The sequence below is a fragment of the Argiope bruennichi genome, chromosome 2 (assembly GCF_947563725.1).
Source record: "Argiope bruennichi chromosome 2, qqArgBrue1.1, whole genome shotgun sequence".
In the NCBI taxonomy this organism is placed as follows: domain Eukaryota; kingdom Metazoa; phylum Arthropoda; class Arachnida; order Araneae; family Araneidae; genus Argiope; species Argiope bruennichi.
In genome coordinates this window covers 101,060,596-101,080,023 of record NC_079152.1, presented here as the reverse complement: position 1 = coordinate 101,080,023, position 19,428 = coordinate 101,060,596, and the positions used below count along the sequence as shown (strand labels likewise).

The following is a 19,428-nucleotide window of genomic DNA, read 5'->3' as shown; positions in this document are numbered from 1 at the left end:
TGCCACATTTTTTTTTTAATTTCAAATTTTGATAAACATGTAATTTATATTATATTCTAAGCCTTATTCCGTTTTTTTTCATTGTGCTATGTATTTCTCTAATTTTCTATTTATATTTTCATTTATATCGCAATAAAAAAAGCCAGGTGCACTTTAAAAATAATTTCAACATTTCTTGATTTTGAAACTGAACTTTAAGTGTAAGTACAAATAATTTCCATTTGTAATATTGGAAGTATATTGTAATCATAATCAACATAAAAAGTAAATTAATAATTCTAAATTATTTTTCGATCAGCAAAATTTTAAATAGGCCGGGATGAAATATGTGTAACAATGAAAGCGATTTAAATTTCATTTTAACAATAAATTGAAAAATGTGCTTATAATATTTAAAAAAAATCGTTTAAAATGGAAATATTAGGTGGAAAAATGTTTGAATCGCTGAAAAGATAACTATTTGAATTTTAAGATCAAAGATAAAGATGCGATTTGAATTTGAAGATAACATTTTTGTTGAAATATTTTTACAAATTATCGCAGAAAAATCGCTTAAATTTTAAAGAAATCATATATTAACTTTTTTCCTTTAATATGATTTAGTATATGAACATCTTATATTTATAGGTATGTGAAAAATATATATCTCAAAATTTTCTTGGTTATGATAAAGAAGGTTCTCCAGTTTATATGTCTGCATTTGGGAATATAGATAGTAGAGGTAATAAGTAGTAAATTTTATTAAAAATTATTTTATTTTATTTTATTACGTAATATTTACATTATTTTTTTTTGTTTAATGTATTAAAAATAAAAAATAATTTGTTAAATTTATTGAATACAAGATGAACGTTTCTTTGCAGTACATTTACCTTAATTATTGAAAATATTTTACCGTGTTACTTTTATTCAAATATAGCATTTGGTTCTTATTTTTTTATATTTTTCTTTTCAACTTAAAAATTTTCCTTTACATGAAATGCACATTCAAGATATTAGAGTTTGTTAATAAATTAAAAAAAAATCATGTATTATCTCTGGATCTCCCAAAAATATAACTATCAACAAATATGGATTTATTATTCAGCTATTCCATATTCCGTATTCAGTTTACCGTATCATATTCAAATGTTTTGCAATGTAACTTTTTGGTTAAACGTGTACAGAAAAATTCGAATGCCCCTTGGATTCAATGCTAATTAGTACATTGAAAGAAATAGTCTGATTTTGAATTGATGAGATACAACTTTACTCCAAAAAATAATCTTTCTTAGATGTTGCTGTATTGTAAAGATGGGAAAAAATATCTTCTATGTCATTCCGAAATTGTATAACCGATTCCACATACAATTATCATTAATATTACAGAAATATAACTCATGTCAACATTATAAAATATATATATAATTAAAGTAAGATTTTGTATAATAATACAAAGTATTTATTTTGCAATAAACTATCATTTTGAAAGTGCATAAAAATGGATAAATTTGAAGGGAAAAAAATATTTTTTTAAAAATATTTTGACTTGAAAGAAAAAAATAGATACTTTTTTAAATTTATATAATTTTTTTTTCAAAATACATTTTTAATTTTCAAAAGAAATCAAAATTTTATTTGAAAGCTCTCAATTCATTGAATGTGTTAATATTAAACTGAAAAGTCAGATCAAATCTGATGAAATTATAAATTTTACTCGAATTTTTACTATGTTGTAAAGTGAATAACCAAGAATAATTCTACGTAAATGTGAAAAGAAATTTTTAATAAAAGTTTTTATTGACTGAAAAAAGATCAAAACTTATTTTTCCATGTTTTATGTATATCTAATAATTAAAAATATTAATTTTAATACATTGTTCTTTTTTTCTGTTACGCTTTATATAGGTGTCTTCAGATCTGCAAATAAAGTAGATTTCTTAAAATGTTGTCTCCAAGTAATTGAAAGAGGACTTTATCAGACAAAGCTTCAGACTTTAAAGGTAACTGTAATTTTAAGTTTTCTGAATATGACTGCATTTTAACTGCTTTTAATTATGTTCAAAAACAGTTTCTGAAAAAATATATATTTAAAAGAAAGTTTTCTAGTCTTATAATTTGGCCAATTAATGTCAGATATAATTTGTTTTAATATAGTTAGTTAAATCTTTTTACTTCATGTCATATCATAATAAATTTGTAAATACTTTAAAAATTCATAAAAATTGAAGGAATGAGTATATTTTAATGCGGTTTGCGAAACTGTTATTCTCATGAAGGGGGATTTTTTTTCATACAAAAAAAAAAAAAAAAGAAAAGAAATAGTTCCAAAATTTGTCAATAGAGGGCGCTAAACACAAGCAAAACATACAATTCTTCGGGAAAAATACTTTTATTTGCATGCAAGCAATTGCTTACATGCGTATCACACCAGTACTACAGTACTTGTTCTATGTGTTCGCCATCACCACAAATAACAGTTTGGAAGCGGGAGACAACACTGGTAACTGCATCATACAGCATATCCGGATGAATGCATGAGATTTCGTGGCGAATGGCTTCCTTTAGCTGCATTAACGAAGTTGGCCTATGGCGGTACACCCGAGACTTAAGGTAACCCCATAGCAAAAAATAAAGGGGTGTTAAATCTGGTGAGCGGGGGGGGCATTTATGTGTAAAGTGACGGCTGATTATCTGTTCATCAGTAAAAGTTCTTCTCAAAAATGCCTTCACTTCGGTGTCGATGTGAGGAGGTGCCCCGTCTTGCATGAATGTCACTGTGTCAAGGACATCGTGTTCCAATAAGGACGGTATCGCTTCCTTCTGTAACATTTCCAAGTAACTTGTTCCATTAACTGAACATGTCTTCCATCCTGCCTTTTTACAGGCCTTTTCAAAGAAAAAAGGGCCTACAATAATGGATGCAGTGAAACCACACCAAACAGTAACCCGTGGTGAATGCAGGGGCTTCTCAGTGTAAGCATGTGGATTCTCATGTGCCCATATTCTACAGATATGGGTATTAACTGCTCCATGCAAAGCAAAATGAGCCTCATCTGTCCACAATATTTTCAGCAGCCATCGCGGATCATCTTCAATTTTCGTCAAAGCCCAATTTGAGAATTCCAATCTCTTAAGCCGCGATCCTACGACCGGAGGATCTTCACAGATGTGGTCACAAAACTGTCACCCTTCCTTCGTGGTGCCACCCTCGTCTGTGGCTGCGGACCTACGACCGGAGAAATCTTCAGATGGCACGCGTTCCCCTTTCGACCGCTCAAAAACCTCAGTTTTTTTTTACCCCCTCCACCCCCATAGCCCAAACAGATTTTCCGGATTTTTGATGTTTGTCCATTTACCGACATTTTGCGGGAAACTCACCGACGTCTACGGGCGTACCACGGGCGACGGGGGAGTGTGGTCCCCCAATGGGTCGGATGTCAGATTTATGACCAAATCCGTGAGGTGGCAGGTCGTTGGACCGCCGCTTTAGCTCTATCATTTGGTAAGAGCTGATGTAGCGATTGCAATTTGTATGGGTACAATTGCAATACACCATGAAGAATACGGTACCCCGAAGTCTTTGGTATACCAGTTATTCGTGCCACTTCTCGCGCGCTACTGACTGCACTTGTAGACTGTTCCCTTAGCGTGTCCATTTGCGAAGAGACATCGGGGGTACGGACTGTTGTTAAACGAGGTGCACCACTGCGTGGCCGATGACACAAACTTCCAGTTTCTTCGAAACGGCGTACTAGGGAAACAAGTCCAGCAGGAGTGATTGGACCTGAACCTTTCTTCAATCTTTTCTGGGTCCTAAACTTTCGTAACGCTTCAGCCGCCGATTCGTTGCTAACATAAAACAACTTTACCAATAGTGCTTTATCCACCAGTGTCAACATCTTAATACAAACCTTATGCAAACCTTTAGAAATGATGTGTCAATCGCTCACTTTGCCTTTCATAAGTCTTTAATTTGCATATTTCCACTGATTTGCTTGTGTGCAGCGCCCTCTATTGACAATTTTTTAAATTATTATTATTTTTTTTTCTGTATCAAAAAAAAAAAAATCCCCCTTCATGAGAATAATAGTTTTGCAAACCGCATTGAAATATACCAGTACTTCAATTTTGATGAATTTTTAAAGTATTTACAAATTTATGGGACACCCGGTTATTAAATGTGTCACAATTTCTTGCTATCTTACCAACTAAATTTTATAAGCACAAAATATTGAAAGATATCTCCACAATATATTCAATATTCCGAATATAATATATCGTAATGATATCGTGTTGTTATTACGATACAGTGCTTTTTATATTGAAAATTTGCGTTAGGTATTTCGCACAATTATAGATAAAAATCTTTAATTAATTCAAATTTTAAATTAATATAAAAATTAATTTTAAATGATTCTCTTAATATTATATTATTTCTAAATGATTATCTTCTGCATTAAAAATAATTTACAAATAATAAAAATAATAATTTTTCCTTTGTTGCAGAACCCTTTACTATTTAAAAATTATGAGAATTGGTTTATAATAAAACAAAGTCTAAAATGTATAGATTTTATATATTTTTCATCGGCTGCATGTTTATAAATTTTTGAAGTGTTTTTTTTTTTTTTTTAAGTTTCTTTGACATTTTTCTTGTTTTGGAACTGGTTGATAACATTCGAATAAATAACATAAATTGTATAGCCTTCATAAAAGATTATTCCATAATATTAACATTTTCTTATTTCACCATGAATTAAAAGCTAAATGCAATAATTAAACACATTTCTAATATCTGCCAGATAAGGATCGATTTATTCTTCTATTTTTTAACAAGCAAACGATCATTATCAACTACACAATAACATTTTTCACTAATGATACATAATTTGAATGTCACTTTAAACTTATTTAGCTTTCAGAAAGAATAGTTAAGCTTCCTCTTTCCATTGTCTATATGACGTATACTTTGTTCACTTCTATCTGTCTGAACTAATTATATTGAAACAATACTTCTTTACAGAAAAGACTTTTTCGCTTGATCTGGTTTCGCCATAGTTTATGATTTATTATATTTTTCTCATAATTATAATTATTACAGAATGTCTATTGCTTATAGGCTTCTAAATGCAGTAGGAATGAAAGATAATCAAGCTTTGAATTGTTTTATTTGCCACTAAATTATTTCTAAAGCTATTTTCAACCTTGGAATATAATATTCATTTCAATTTTATTTTAATTTTTAAGATACGATTGATTAGATACGCTTGATATGTAGTTTTGAGTCTAATAGAATGCTCATTCAATTATTTTATTTCATTTCAATTTGTACAATCTGTTTGGAAATTGAAAGAGAACAAAATGACGAAATCTTATTCAATCTTATGAATTGTACAATATTTGTTTCAAGAGATAGAAGAGGCTCAGTGAGTAGTAGGGGCATTACTTTGTAATCCGATTCTATATTATGTACCACATGATTTACGGGAAAATCAGAGGAATCTAATATTTTTTGCCGGATAGGGGTGGAACTTTGTAGACTAACTACCGGAGTAGATCCCGTATTCTCCATGTGACCATGGTTCTAAAGAATGTGGTGCGTTCCAAATACAGCTGCATAATTTCGAAACGTATTGCTAATTTTATTATTTCGATAAAACACTTTTTTGAAATATCCGGATTTGCAGAAGTAAAAGGAATAATCAGGAAATTTTGAACCAATTTCTTATGTTATAAGATCGTTAAAAAGTGCTTACCATAACAAAATATATCATTTTTTACAAAATTTTGCATAAGTTGCTAATTTATAATCAATTTTTTTTAATAAAATAGTTGAATACTGAGATACGTTGCAGATAAATTTTAAATTTTTATTTAGATTTTTAACAATTTTAGTATTAAAATTTGCATGTGATGTGCGTAAAATTTTTAAGATAGATTTTATAATAAAAATAATATTAGCGCCATCATGACTCATGGCGCTAATATTATTTTTATTATAACATTATAACATTATTATTTTTATTATAACATTTTTATTATAACATCAAATGCTAAGTCATATTTACAGAAAGATATCAAATTTTCATTGATTTATGAAGGAAATTAGGTGTTATCATTTATTTGAGCCAAAATTGAGTCGCTCTGATTTACTGTTACTTTTATTTTTGTTATTTGGTATTTGATAGAATAGAAATTACCATTATTTGTAAAAAAATTGTAAGTATTTTATGATATGATTTATTAATTCAGAGTTGTTATTTTGAATCGAAAAATGCGTGGTTTTCTTTTATGTCAAAAATGATCACAAAACTGAAATATAAACATTCTTTTTTATTTTTGTTTTTCTAAAGCTAGGTAAACCAGTTACTCAGTGCGTGTATATCTATGATATGGACAAAATGACTTTAGCGAAAGCCACTGACAGATACAGTAAGGACTGATTTTTTTTTAATATTGTAATCGTAAATTATAAAAATCTGCTCTTTTTCCAAGAGCTCACAATAAGTATCTTTTAAATGTAGAGGAAAGAACAAATATAAATTAAAAATACATATGAATTCATAATAAACCATTAAATTATTGACGAGAAATCAATTTTTAATTCAATTCGACATATTTCTGAAACTTTCATTCTGAGACTTTATCTAGAATGCTCGATATTATGTTTATATTTATACGAATTGTCTCAATATCAGGATGTCATCAACTTGCAATAAAGTAGAGAGCACTTTACAATCTGGAATCATAAGACAGTTTAGAGTCGAAAAGAACAATTGATGATACTAAACGAAATTTTAGAAATTTAGCAGAAAAACAGCTGATATTATGTCAGAATATATCATCTGAATTAGTATCAGTACTTTAAATGAAATTTGCAGATTTCTATCAACATTTGAACGAAATTTATTTAAATAAAATTTGCAGATTTTTATCAACTTTTGAACGAAATTTATTTAAATAAAATTTTCAGATTTCTATTTTCATAAAATATATATTCACACGATCCACTTATTGAAAATGTTAGATCCATGCCAAAAATCTATATTTCATTTATATTGTCGCCAAAGCCAAAGGGTATCCATAGTCCACAAATTTATACGGACAGAGGGTGCAGGTCTTTACTTCATAATATCCAAGAACGTTTCGGGTAGGCCATTCCCGCTGGTTTATAATTAGTTACTTAGAATCACGAATAAAAGAAATTGAAAAAAATGATAATTTAAAATAGAAAAATTTAAAGTGAGTTTAAAATAATTCAAGATTGTTTCATTTCATATACAGATTAAAACATAGATTTTTAAAAATTATTACTTCTCGTGATTCAATACACTTTGCAGGTATAGAACATTTTTTGATAGCGGTCAATATATTTCAAGACAACTATCCTGAACTGTTGAAATCTGTGTATGTCATAAATGGTAAGTATCTTTAATATATATTTTGTATTTCAATTTGTTATTTATATATTTCCTGTAAATAATTTATTGGTTTGTAATCTCAATGTATATTACTATCTATCTCAATATATATTATTATCTATAGTTTTTCCTTCTATTTATCTGGCTTTAAAGTTAGCAGGATCATTATATTATGCAACACTCATGTAATAAATGACTTCTAAACGCAAACGCAAACACAAATGCAATTAGAATTCTTTTTTTTATAAACTTAAAAATGTTACAACAACAGTTTTAAACTTAAAAATTAAAAGTTGAGTTGGTCCAGCTATACACAGAGAGTTGAGTTGTTACAAAATAAAACGTGAGTATCTCGTGATAACGCCGCAACTGAATTATCTTTTACACTCATGTAGCTCAAGTGGAAGAGTTTGTTTTAAAATTCAACATATTTGAATGAGAATTTAATTCTTATAAAATACAGAATTCGTTTGTACTGTTATATTGTTTACGATCTCATTAATTTTCAAATCATAATGTTTTTGTCTACATATACTAAGATGAAATAAAACTGTGTCATGATATTAAATATTCTTTATAAGAAAAGATATTGAGTATCTAGACACATACCATCAGTGGTGTCAACAAATTTCCAAATGATGATCGCATATGGTAAATATCTAAGAAAAAATTTAGTCGCCTTGATATAAACATAGCACATAAATTCCCCACGATGAAAATTTGTAGCAAATTTTATTTTTAATATAATAACATGCTAAAATATGATATTTTTTTAATGTTTCTTCAGTTTTAGGTATATGAATCTGAAAAAAACATGCGCGAATGAACTAATGATGCTGTTGTATACCATAAATTAACTTGAAACCTTTTTTAACATATGCTTAATAAATGTTATAATACTGAATACCAAGTTTTCATTCATCTTTTGGCTCAAAAGAAGAAATAAACCAAAACCTGAATGCAGTCACAACTTACCATTTATTATTTTTTTAATTTTGTTTTCCTCTCAACTGTAAAAAGGAAAGAAAATGCAGTTCCATAAATACTTCATCATGTCATAGTAAACAAAAAAAAAAAAAAAAAAAAAAAAAAAATTAACGATTTCGAATAAATAATAGTAAACAAGATTACAGCTCATTAATTGTTGAATTTGCCTTATTACATTCTTAATATGAAAATTAAAGGAAAACATTCTTTAAATTCTATTGCGATTCTAAAATGGCAATAATATATATTATAATTAAGCACAGATTTCAAAATAAATAAATAAATAAAGAATATATTTTATTTATATTTGTCAATATTCTCAAATTATTGACAATGTTATTTATTAAAAATAAGTAATTGCGTTAAAGAAATTCCAATAAGTAAACATATACAAAATAAAGATACCATATGTTCAAGTGATGATTGTTACATCAAAGAAGATAGTTAAAAATTATTATGATTTTTTTAGTACCACCATTTACAAAGTAAGCGAACTTCGTTAATGATTGAGAAAACCTTGAATTCTTCCTTAAATTTTTTCAAATTACAATAATAAAGGTAAATAAATAAACATAATCATAAACGTTTTGGGCTCTGCCGTAGCCTCATACAAGAATCTCGGATTCATGACCCAATTCCATGGAAATTCTGAGATGTATTTGAATCTTGTTGACATTATCATATTTAGAGTCTGGTTAGTCATTCGTGTCTAACAATGAACTTTCTATTCATCCGTCATCCACCGGAGACTGACAGTATACTTTCATTTCTTATTTCGTAAGTTTCGTAAATTATATTATTCTATCAATGAATCTTAATTTGAAAATAGCTAGATAATGCAACTATGTAAATGCACGCAGTCTTATCGCAGCTTTTTTTTGTCAGCATATCAAAGAAATCTGCCATTGTGGACTAGACGAAAAGGGCTCACATATATACTTGGCCCTTAACAAGTTAAATTTATAGAAACAAAATATTTTTCTGATACTTTATAGAAGGTGTAAAACTGATTAATATATCTTTCTCTTCCTTGGCCCATGATTCGAAATTACAAGATTGCAAAATAACTATTGTATTTTTCAGATAAGGATTATAATTTAAATAATTAAATTGAAATCTGCAGATTTGTGCAATTATATAAATATTTATTCGCTTTAAATAATTATTGTTAAAGGATTGTCTCTTTTCGTAAAATGCTGCTTTGATTATTTAATGTTTACGATGTTAAGTGTTGAAAAACATCTGCTTTATCAATAGCTTCAACGTATTTTACAATGGTATTTCCAGTCGTCAAAGCTATACTTTCTGGATCCATACTCGGAAAATTGAAAATATTTGGTACAGGTATGGGAAATTTTACTATTGGAAATATTTTTTTAATGCGTTTTGCTATAAAAGTGCTACGTCGTTTTTTATTAAATTTTATTTGAAGCTATTCAGCGTTAAATTATTGTTTTCAAAAAATATTTTTTTAAAGTTAAAGAAAAAACACTTTTATACTGAGACAAAAAAAAATGTACTTTCTACAAAAAATATACTAATTGTAGAAATTCAGTCCTTTATTTCCTTAATTTCTTGTTAACAAACTGACATCGTCATGAACAACTGCAGAAATAAATATATCAATATAATGCAACTAATATATTTATTTTTTAAATTTTGCTTTCGTAATTCTTTTCACGCATTATAACTTCAATGCAATATTTCCCAATACTTATAAACAAGGTTTAATTATATTAAGAAAGGTCAATTACATTATGATAAGGAAAATCCATTCAATTCATATCTAATTCAATTCAAGGGTAAGTGACAATGTGTTACTATTTGTCATTCATAGCAGCATTCATATCTTCTTTCCCTATTCATATCTTCTTTGCTGCATAAATGCTCCATCTGGATAATTCAATCGTTAGTAGAAATATTTAATATAAATCAGATAAATTTAATATTACAACAATCATAAAATAATAATAATTTTTATATATCGGGACTAACTTAAATAAATGAATTTGTGAAAAATTATTCGTAATTTGTCTTTCATGCAACACATGTTTATTTTTTTCATAATATTCATTAAAATCGCAATTTAATACAATTGAAATTTATCGATTTTATTTCTTTCTGTAATTTCAATATTTTCTATTACATAAAAATTTATTCTTCATAATTTATGCAATATACATTTATATGAAATTAACTTTTTATTTGAATCCTTTTTCTCATTTTTTTTCTGAAATTCAAGAATGCGAGAAAGACGAATGATTTAATCACAGATAATTTTTATATCCTGCATAATTTCTCATACTTTCAGAACGAATACACAAGCTTGAATAAATCAAGTTAAATTAATCGTACTGAATAGCAATGCTGGGATTGGATTATTTTTTTTTTCTTTTGCAGCTCTTGAAATCCACATGAAAATATTGCAACTTGCCTACAATAAAGTTTCATAAAATGTTCAGAAGTTTTCATTTCTAAATTAATCTTTATTTTCAACATACAACTTAATATATCCATTCAGTTTGCTGCTGTAGATGTTATGTCTGCAACGCTATAAAGCTCTGGAAAGGTTACTATTCAGACTTTCAAAAATCTGGGAAACTATAAATTTAATGAGGCAAAAGATTCTTTTGCAGCAAATCTTTATTAAGGTTATTCGAAGGAATCTAAATGGCCCAGGTTTCAAAGTTAGGATACTTAAATCATTTCGTCATATTCTGATAATTTATATTTGAACGTTGTGACAATATGGCAGAAAACACAATTTTTGGATATCCCTTGTTTTTGAAAGGTGATAGTAAGCATTTACAGATGCATAGTGTCTAAAAGTATAAAAATTTGCAGAATTTTTTTTCAAATTAATTTATTTGCATTGGAACAAATAGCATATTATTTACTATCATTACATATTATTGGTATTATTGCCAATACCAATTCTCATTTCAGGAACTTTATAACTCATATTTTTAAATCTCTTGCATACTTGTGGTTCGGTGGCTTAACATTTTAGAATCGACCGAAAAATTAGAATAACAGTTACAAATAGAAATTAGTTTACAGTTCGATAAATTCTGGTTCCTTACTATGTCGGCATTTCTTTATAAATATTATGATATATTTATAGTTTTTAAACAGGAATCAGGGAAGTTCCATGTTCTTTAAGATTTTCTATATATTGTTGTGTGAAAAATTTTTTTCAACTCATACTAAGTTCATTTAATGAGTAATAGGCCATTTAATCACATTTTCATAAAGTTACCTTTAATAAATTCTTTCATGTTCGTCTCAACTATATCATTAATGATTCTTGGGATTTTTTTAAGATCATCTATTCTTAAAAATGTTTCTTAACAAATGTAAAAAAACATACATATCTACCAGTCGTTTCAGGATCTCGGGCCATTGTACTTCATAAATAGGTGGTACATAGAAAGAGGAGAAGTTATCACTACTCTAATTCCGCAATTAATATGAATTCACTCTTTTACTCTTAATAAAAACGTCTCTTTTCATCGATCCTTCTCTCCTTTTTTGACGAAATAAACGCTTCCTGACGTATGTGCAAAAGCGTTGAGGGTTTTCGAACTTGAGAATGAACCTGAGAAATTTCATAATTTAATAAGACAAAATTATAACTTATAAGTAAAAAATAAAACATTCTTCTTTAATTATAAAAATCAGCATTTTAAACTATTTTTGAATAAATATAAAAAATAATTTTCTGTATAATTTAATAACATAAAAATGAACCAATAGAGCTGTTTCTCTAGGAATTTTATGTTATATTTTGATTTATACAATTTAAAATAAAAATGTAGAAAATATTAGCCTTCAAATTACAGGTAACATTTTAACGAATCCAGCGATCTTACAAAACAATACAAAAATTAACCATAACCCTTCTAAGACAAGCCAATCAATTATCAGTCTTTCAATATATCACCGTACAAAAAAATTGTTATAGATGTCCTACAGCATAGTTTTCAGACGTCGGTCCTAATGCACGTTTCCGTAGAATGTGTTATTAATCAGATCTGAAGTAAGAACTCAGGTGTTTCATCTAACATTTCTGAACCTTTGATTGTAGATGAACAGAAGAAATGATTACAATACTTCTTAGAATAAACATTTTACAATATTCCAATATCAGCAATTTTAAGAACATTATTTAAAATAATACAATGCAAAAAAAGAACAATCGTCAATTTACATCAAGACATTCAGCTATCTCTCCTATATCATTATTTTTTTGTCAAAGGGAAATAAATTAAATTTATAGAAGTAGACCTCAATGCATGTATTTTAATTTATGCCTTTAATATTTAATCATAGATGGATGGAAAGAAGAATTCTTGAAAATAATGGATGCAGAAGAGTTACCTGCCTGCCTTGGAGGAAAGAAAACGGATCCAGATGGAAATCCGCAATGTAATACCATTGTAAGTAACGTTGTGTTTACTTTGTAAAAATTTCATTTTTTTTCCTTTATAATGTAGTTTAATTCGATAAAATTAAATCAGTAATTAAATGTGTAATTAAATCAGTTTTATTCTTTCTCACTGTTAGTAAGATATTATTTTATCACTAAAATAAATATTTCTTTCGAACGAATAACAAAATATTTATTTAATTTAAAAATATAATTCCGATTCAACAAAGTCTTCCACTATAATTTTTATATTTCTATAATATAATAATACAATGGAGATTCAGACTCAAGCGCAATTTAGGCAAAATTTTCAAAAATTTAGAACATTTTTTTAGGTTTGGAAAATGATCAACATCTACTACAACATCTATTACTATTTTACCATGCGTTAAATAGCAATCTATTGTCACAAATACATTGTAACTTTACAGATACTTTTAAAGTATGAAAATAACATTACTATTACTGACGTCTAAATTTTAAATCTTATACATGTAGGACTGGGTGGGACAAAATGCCCATTTAATCCCATTTAGATCAGTGTCTAGGGTACTGATTAAGAAACTTTTAAATAAAAACAAATAATTTATTTACAGTAAACACGATTAAAAGGACATTAACAATTAGGACGGGAAAGATTATTTACATTAAAGTTAGAAGTAAAATATTTAGATGGCACAAAGGGCGAAGCCTAGCAAGATGTCTGCTCATAGCTAAACTATGCAACGCCTCTTTCCTTCTCTGCTCTCGAGCGATTAATGATATGTTTAACGGAGCGCCTAGCCCTTATGGTTGGGGCTTAATCTCCGGTAGATGACAAACTTTTAAAGAGCCTGGCTTTCCATATTTGGCGAGCGTAGTCCGATGCACTGGCTTAAATAGTATTAGCAGGAGATGAGGTGGGAGGTGCTTGACGAAGCTAAGGTTTCTATTGGCTGTCAGGATGTGAAAGGAGGTGCAACATGGATTGGGAAGACGCTGCCGAGCAATTTAATAAGGATATGAAAAAATTAAGTTAAGATAAAATGAAATGTAAATAAAATGGAAAAACTAAAGATTGGGGGGGGGCTAAATCAGAATATTACGGGGTCTTTTAATACGAAGATTAGGAGTATATTTAGGAATATCTAGAACTGCTTTATTATCATGAGTGTCAATATTTTTAAAGAATTTTTCAGCAAGTTTTTTAATAAAATTTTTAAGTGGTGGGTAGTCAAGTGCTTTATACATGTTGGTGTTTGGCATATACCAATGGCAGTTACAAAATCTTCTAATAAGATTATTTTGTTGAATTTCTATAATTCTTAGGTTTGATTTAGCAGCGTATCCCCAAACCGGACATGCGTAAGTTAAAACTGGACGCAGATAGGCTGTGTAAATAAGTATTTTGTTGTCCCTATACATTTTGGAGTTTCGAGAAATTAAGGGATAAAATTTACGAGTTAGGTCTCGAAACTTCTTTTTAACATAAATAAAGTGGGGTTTCCAAGTAAGTTTATTGTCAAGAATGACACCTAAATATTTCCATTCCTTAGATCACGGGATATTTTGATTTTTAATTTTAATTGGGCGGAAATCCTTGAAAACTCGATTTTTAGTGAACATGATTTTTCAGTTTTACTAGGATTGATAAATTCTCTGCTCTCGAGCGTTGATGGTTGGGTTGACGGGGCGCCTAGCCCCGGCAGGGGTTTATCCCCGGTAAGGAGAGACTTGCCAACAGCTCGTTTTATATAAAATCTATGATCACGTGACTTAGCACTTCCGATTAGTAGAGCCCATGGTGCCATCTATGACAATGCAATAAAACTAAATTGAATTGGATGCGTTCAGTATAACAGTGGAATGGTAATGGCCACTAATTAAAACTCTACATACATCTAAATATTTTTAAAAACCTGTTGACAAAAAATTTCAAATATATTATATATTAATTACCATGGTATATTAATCAAAATTTGTACTCCGGTTACCTTTTATCATGAAGAACTTATTCATAGCATTAAAAAAAAGTTGTTGCCGTAGGAAATTTTAACGACTGTACAGTCTAAATTAGGTAAATTATTACTTCAAAACAATTTAGAAACATAATATTTGGGTACTCCATTATTAATTTTAAAATGATAAATTTGGATTTCATAAAACTATAACCGACAGCTTAATAAAGCTGGATGGCTCCTTTTTTTTCCACGATTGCTCATTTTTGTTTCACATTTAACACTGTATTTAATTTCTTTACTTCAAATCTCTTAGAACACATTACATTTCAATGTCGATTCAATGTTTTCTATCTGTTTATTTATTTATTTTAAAAATAGGTAAGAAATTATACCATTATTAATATTATCCTCTTTCTTCTATGATAATGAAAACTATTAATGAAAGATAAAGAACGTTTCCATCTCTTATAAAGAATGTAAAATAAACACCTCCCATAATTGCTATAAAATTAATATTATGATTATAATATCCTATTATCATTCAATAAATAGTACATGAGATATTTAAGTAATCTCATTGTAAGAAATTTTCATAATTATGGTAACATAATTACGAAATTAACCATAAACTGAATTTTTTTTTCATCACAGGTATTGTATATATCACAAAATATTCATATGTTTAATTAATAAAAAATAACATTTCCTATTTTTATTTTTGTTAAAGATTAATTGGGCTGGTACAGTGCCCGAACATTACTTCAAGACTAAAGATGTTAAAAATTTCGCAAAGCTAAATGGTGTAAAGAAAGTCATTATACCTAGACAAGCAAGTTTTGAAGTGAAAGTGGAAGTAAATCGCCCTGGACTGATGCTAGAGTGGGAATACGAAGTGGCGTATCATGATATTGGTTTCAAACTTTTGTTTGAAGAAAAATGTCATAATGGAACTGAAACTCTAGAAATTATTCCAATGGAGAAATTTGAAACGGAATATGAGCCATTAAGAGGATCCATCATTTGTAAAAAACAAGGAATTTGTAAGTATAAAGAATTTTACATTAAAAATTATTACTGATTTATTATTAATATTATTTAAATATATAAATAAATTTCTGAAAAAAATGGGGCGACTTTTTTTTTGCCAAAATTGTTACTTTTTTTATTTGAGTTCTAATAGTTAGATTCATTTAAGATTTTCATGTCGAAATTAAATGCATATTGAGTTACGTAAATAAAAATATAAATTAAGAAGTGTAGAATATCTGTTTGCTTATTCAACTAGTAAATCAAGAATTAAAATATGCTGTAATTTTAATCTGTAAATTGCTCAAACATTTAATTGGAAGAATTTTTGTTATATATACCTTTGATACCTTAAACGTGTTTCTTTTTTTGAAAAATGTCAGAATATTTGGAATGAACTGTTTAAAAATCTGACTTATGAACTAGTTATTTTATTGAGAAATTATTATACAGAATTTTATTTAAACAGGAAACTAGATTAAAATACATCATCACAGATGAAATACATCAAATTAATGGAAATATTTATTCTTCTTCAATTGCCAATGCATTCTATCAATAAAATGCTTATTACGAATAATAAATGAATGAATGAATAATGAAATAATTGAAAGAATTAGACTAAACAGATTTGATAATAATTGCCTGACTTCATAAAAAGACAAATGACCTCTATCCAAAGCTTCTTTTATGTTTTCATGATGTAACCAATAAAATAAATCACTGAAGTATTTTTAGCTCTTTGCTATCAATTTCTTTTCATCAGTAATTATTCGTAGTATATTAATATTTTTATTATAAAAATGATTACCTTAAAGACAACATGCTCTGTAGGAGAGCCATGGTTAAAAACGACTTTTACACTATGAAACAAACCATTAAATCATATCGGTTTTGCTATCAGCCAGACAAAGGCAGACCAATTTAATTTGAACATTTTGAAAGAAATTGTATTTTACAAAACATTCAATGTCATTATTTGCTTATTATTTCTTTTGCAGATATCATCGTTTTCGATAACACCTACAGTTGGTTTAAATCTAAGGAAGTCTATTACCTAACTTGTCTCGCGAGCCCTAAAGAGAAATCTAATGCCTTGCTTTAATTGAGATTATCAACTTTTTTTTTGTATATTATGTTATAAATTTTGGTATTTTTTTCTATCGATGTAATATTTTGATCATTTTTATAAACACTATTTTTATAAAACACTACTACATTTCCTTTTTGTCATTGTCATATTTTACACATCTAGGCATTTGAATCAAACATTATTTAGCAATAAATTTTCAAGATTATTATTTCTAATAATTATCTTCAGCTTAGTTCTCTTTTTAATATGATATTTAAATATAATACAACTATCTGTAAGTATTAAAAGTTGATTAAAAATCTTTTGTAAAAAAAGAAACTCAAATAACTATTATATTCTTGCATCAAGTTGAAAACTATTTTCAGTTTCGGAAGTGATGATTTTCTGAAATAAATTCGTCCTATGTTATTGCTATAAGAGTGGAACTTTCTGTTTTAAAACAGCTAAAATTTGATAAATACATTTAAAAAAACTTATAAATGCATAAGTATTAATATTTACAAGTATTTAATTTTTGTATCTATATTCTTACTAAAACTTATGTTTCATTTTCTGAAGATTTTACAATGTATCTAGTTTCGGAAACTTTTTGGAACTGCTCATTTATAATACTATAAATATGCAAAACAATATAATATTAAAAGATAGTTCTCAAATTTTAGAGTAATTGCAAGAATTTGAATCCAGTTTTTAATACAATTTGTTATTATAATTGAAATTGAACATTTGAATAATTAATTATTAAGCATATCTTAATTGGTTATGTTTCAAATACTGTGAAGAATTATAGCATAACTTAACTTTAAACTTGTATAAATAAAAATCTTATATCTCTAAATCATAACTTTATTTTATAATTTTAAACTAGCAATTCTTGTATATATACAAATTTATTTATTCCTCGTACCTCGGAAACAGCTCTGCATAGGTGTCTTTCCAAAAAAAATGTGATTTTGCACACAAAAAAAACCTTTTTTTATAACTAACTAGTAGATCTTTTTACTGTCTGCTCTCATGCTGACAATGTCATATAACGCCATCTCGGACCAGATATGAACAAGGTAAAACGGAGTGTAATTTCACAAATATAAGTAATGATAGATAAACTGTAAAATGAATACTGAAATATACCAGATTGTTTCGAATAACATGTTAAACTAAGTGCATTAATGTTTCTTTTTGTTTGTTTAAATGACCAGTTCATATGCAGGTAATATTGAGAAGTATTCATATGTAATCAGTATATGTTTCATATCTAAATATTTTCTCCAAAAAAATATAGTTTTACAAAAAAAAAAGTGCCGAGCAAAGCTGAGTTTTCAAGATATTAATAAATTTAAAGCTGTAGAGAAGTGAACACATATATCAATTTGTAAAATTTTCCTAAACTTTTGCAATCTCTTTTTTTATGAAATATAATGTATATTATTGTAATCTACTTTTAAAGTTGAAATCAAGTTTAGTTTACAATTTTTAAAATATTTGATTACTTCGGCATTTTTTTTTACCAGAAACATCAAACATCTACTTTGCTTTGTTGAAGTGTCTTCTATGTAGAATGTGCTTATTCCATTCACAAGATCTGTTGCACTATTCACATTATACCAATACATTTGTCCATTAAAAGCAAATTCCAATTCTCGAAAAAATTTTAAAAAATTTTCTTCTTTGAAAGTCATATTTTCATAATCCCAAATCAATTTATTTAGTGAAGTTGGCACAAGGAATTCTTTAGAACTCGAAAGACTTTCTTTTATCAGTTTCATTATCCTTCTATTACAGACGATAATTATAGAGGGTTCATTTATGTCCAGTTTCAGAACAACTAGAGATAAGCATATAGATAACTAGAGATAAGCATAAATATACAAAATATAGATATATATACATAAAATAAGGATAATTAATGCATATACATAATTACAAGATATGCAGATATGGAAAAAATATAAATAAATGTCTGTGACTTTGATGCTATTAAAAGATGAATTAAAATTCAGCAATAATATTTATTATTTAATAAAAAACTATCCGAATTCGAAATCGATTGTTCTGGTAATTCCAACTGAAAGTATACTATGAAATTTGGTCATTCTAAAACATAACTGAACTCAAAACAAAAGAGCAGCATTTAAAAAAAAATATGAGTAAATGCGTATGAAACAAGTTGATTCCGGATTATTTATTTATATGTGGGATTACCATTCAAATAATGACAATATATTTAATTTTTAAACCTTAAAAAATGAAATATACATCCAAATGAGCAAATGTTTTAACTGCAGTATAAAAATTTATATTTTAAGTCGTTTGTCAATAAATATATGCAGAAAAAATTCCGCAATCTTATTTTTATACAATCCCTCAGTTCTTTAAATTATTTTTAGTAAAATATTTTTGGAATCAATATTTGCGAAAGAAAATGACACTCTTTTGAGGCTGAAATCGACTGAGTTAAGAAGAGCTTTTGAACATCATTCTTATACAACAATCAATGACCTTTAAAAAATGCTTAGCATCTTTGTTTTTAGCTATTTAAGTGGTTTTGAA

General features: G+C 27.6%; 1 protein-coding gene across 2 annotated transcripts in view; it reads left to right on the top strand.

Annotated features, from left to right (window-relative positions):
- Nucleotides 1-16,999, top strand: part of LOC129961594 (SEC14-like protein 4) — a 31,142-nt gene extending 14,143 nt beyond the window's left edge. For both annotated transcript variants that reach the window (XM_056075098.1, XM_056075099.1), the window contains exons 6-13: nt 628-721; nt 1,888-1,982; nt 6,336-6,414; nt 7,323-7,403; nt 9,648-9,734; nt 12,723-12,829; nt 15,487-15,799; nt 16,787-16,999. In XM_056075098.1, the coding sequence (XP_055931073.1) occupies nt 628-721; nt 1,888-1,982; nt 6,336-6,414; nt 7,323-7,403; nt 9,648-9,734; nt 12,723-12,829; nt 15,487-15,799; nt 16,787-16,890 (960 nt within the window). In that variant the 3' untranslated portion in view covers nt 16,891-16,999. The remainder of the gene's footprint in view (nt 1-627; nt 722-1,887; nt 1,983-6,335; nt 6,415-7,322; nt 7,404-9,647; nt 9,735-12,722; nt 12,830-15,486; nt 15,800-16,786) is intronic.
- The last annotated feature ends 2,429 nt before the right edge of the window (nt 17,000-19,428 follow it).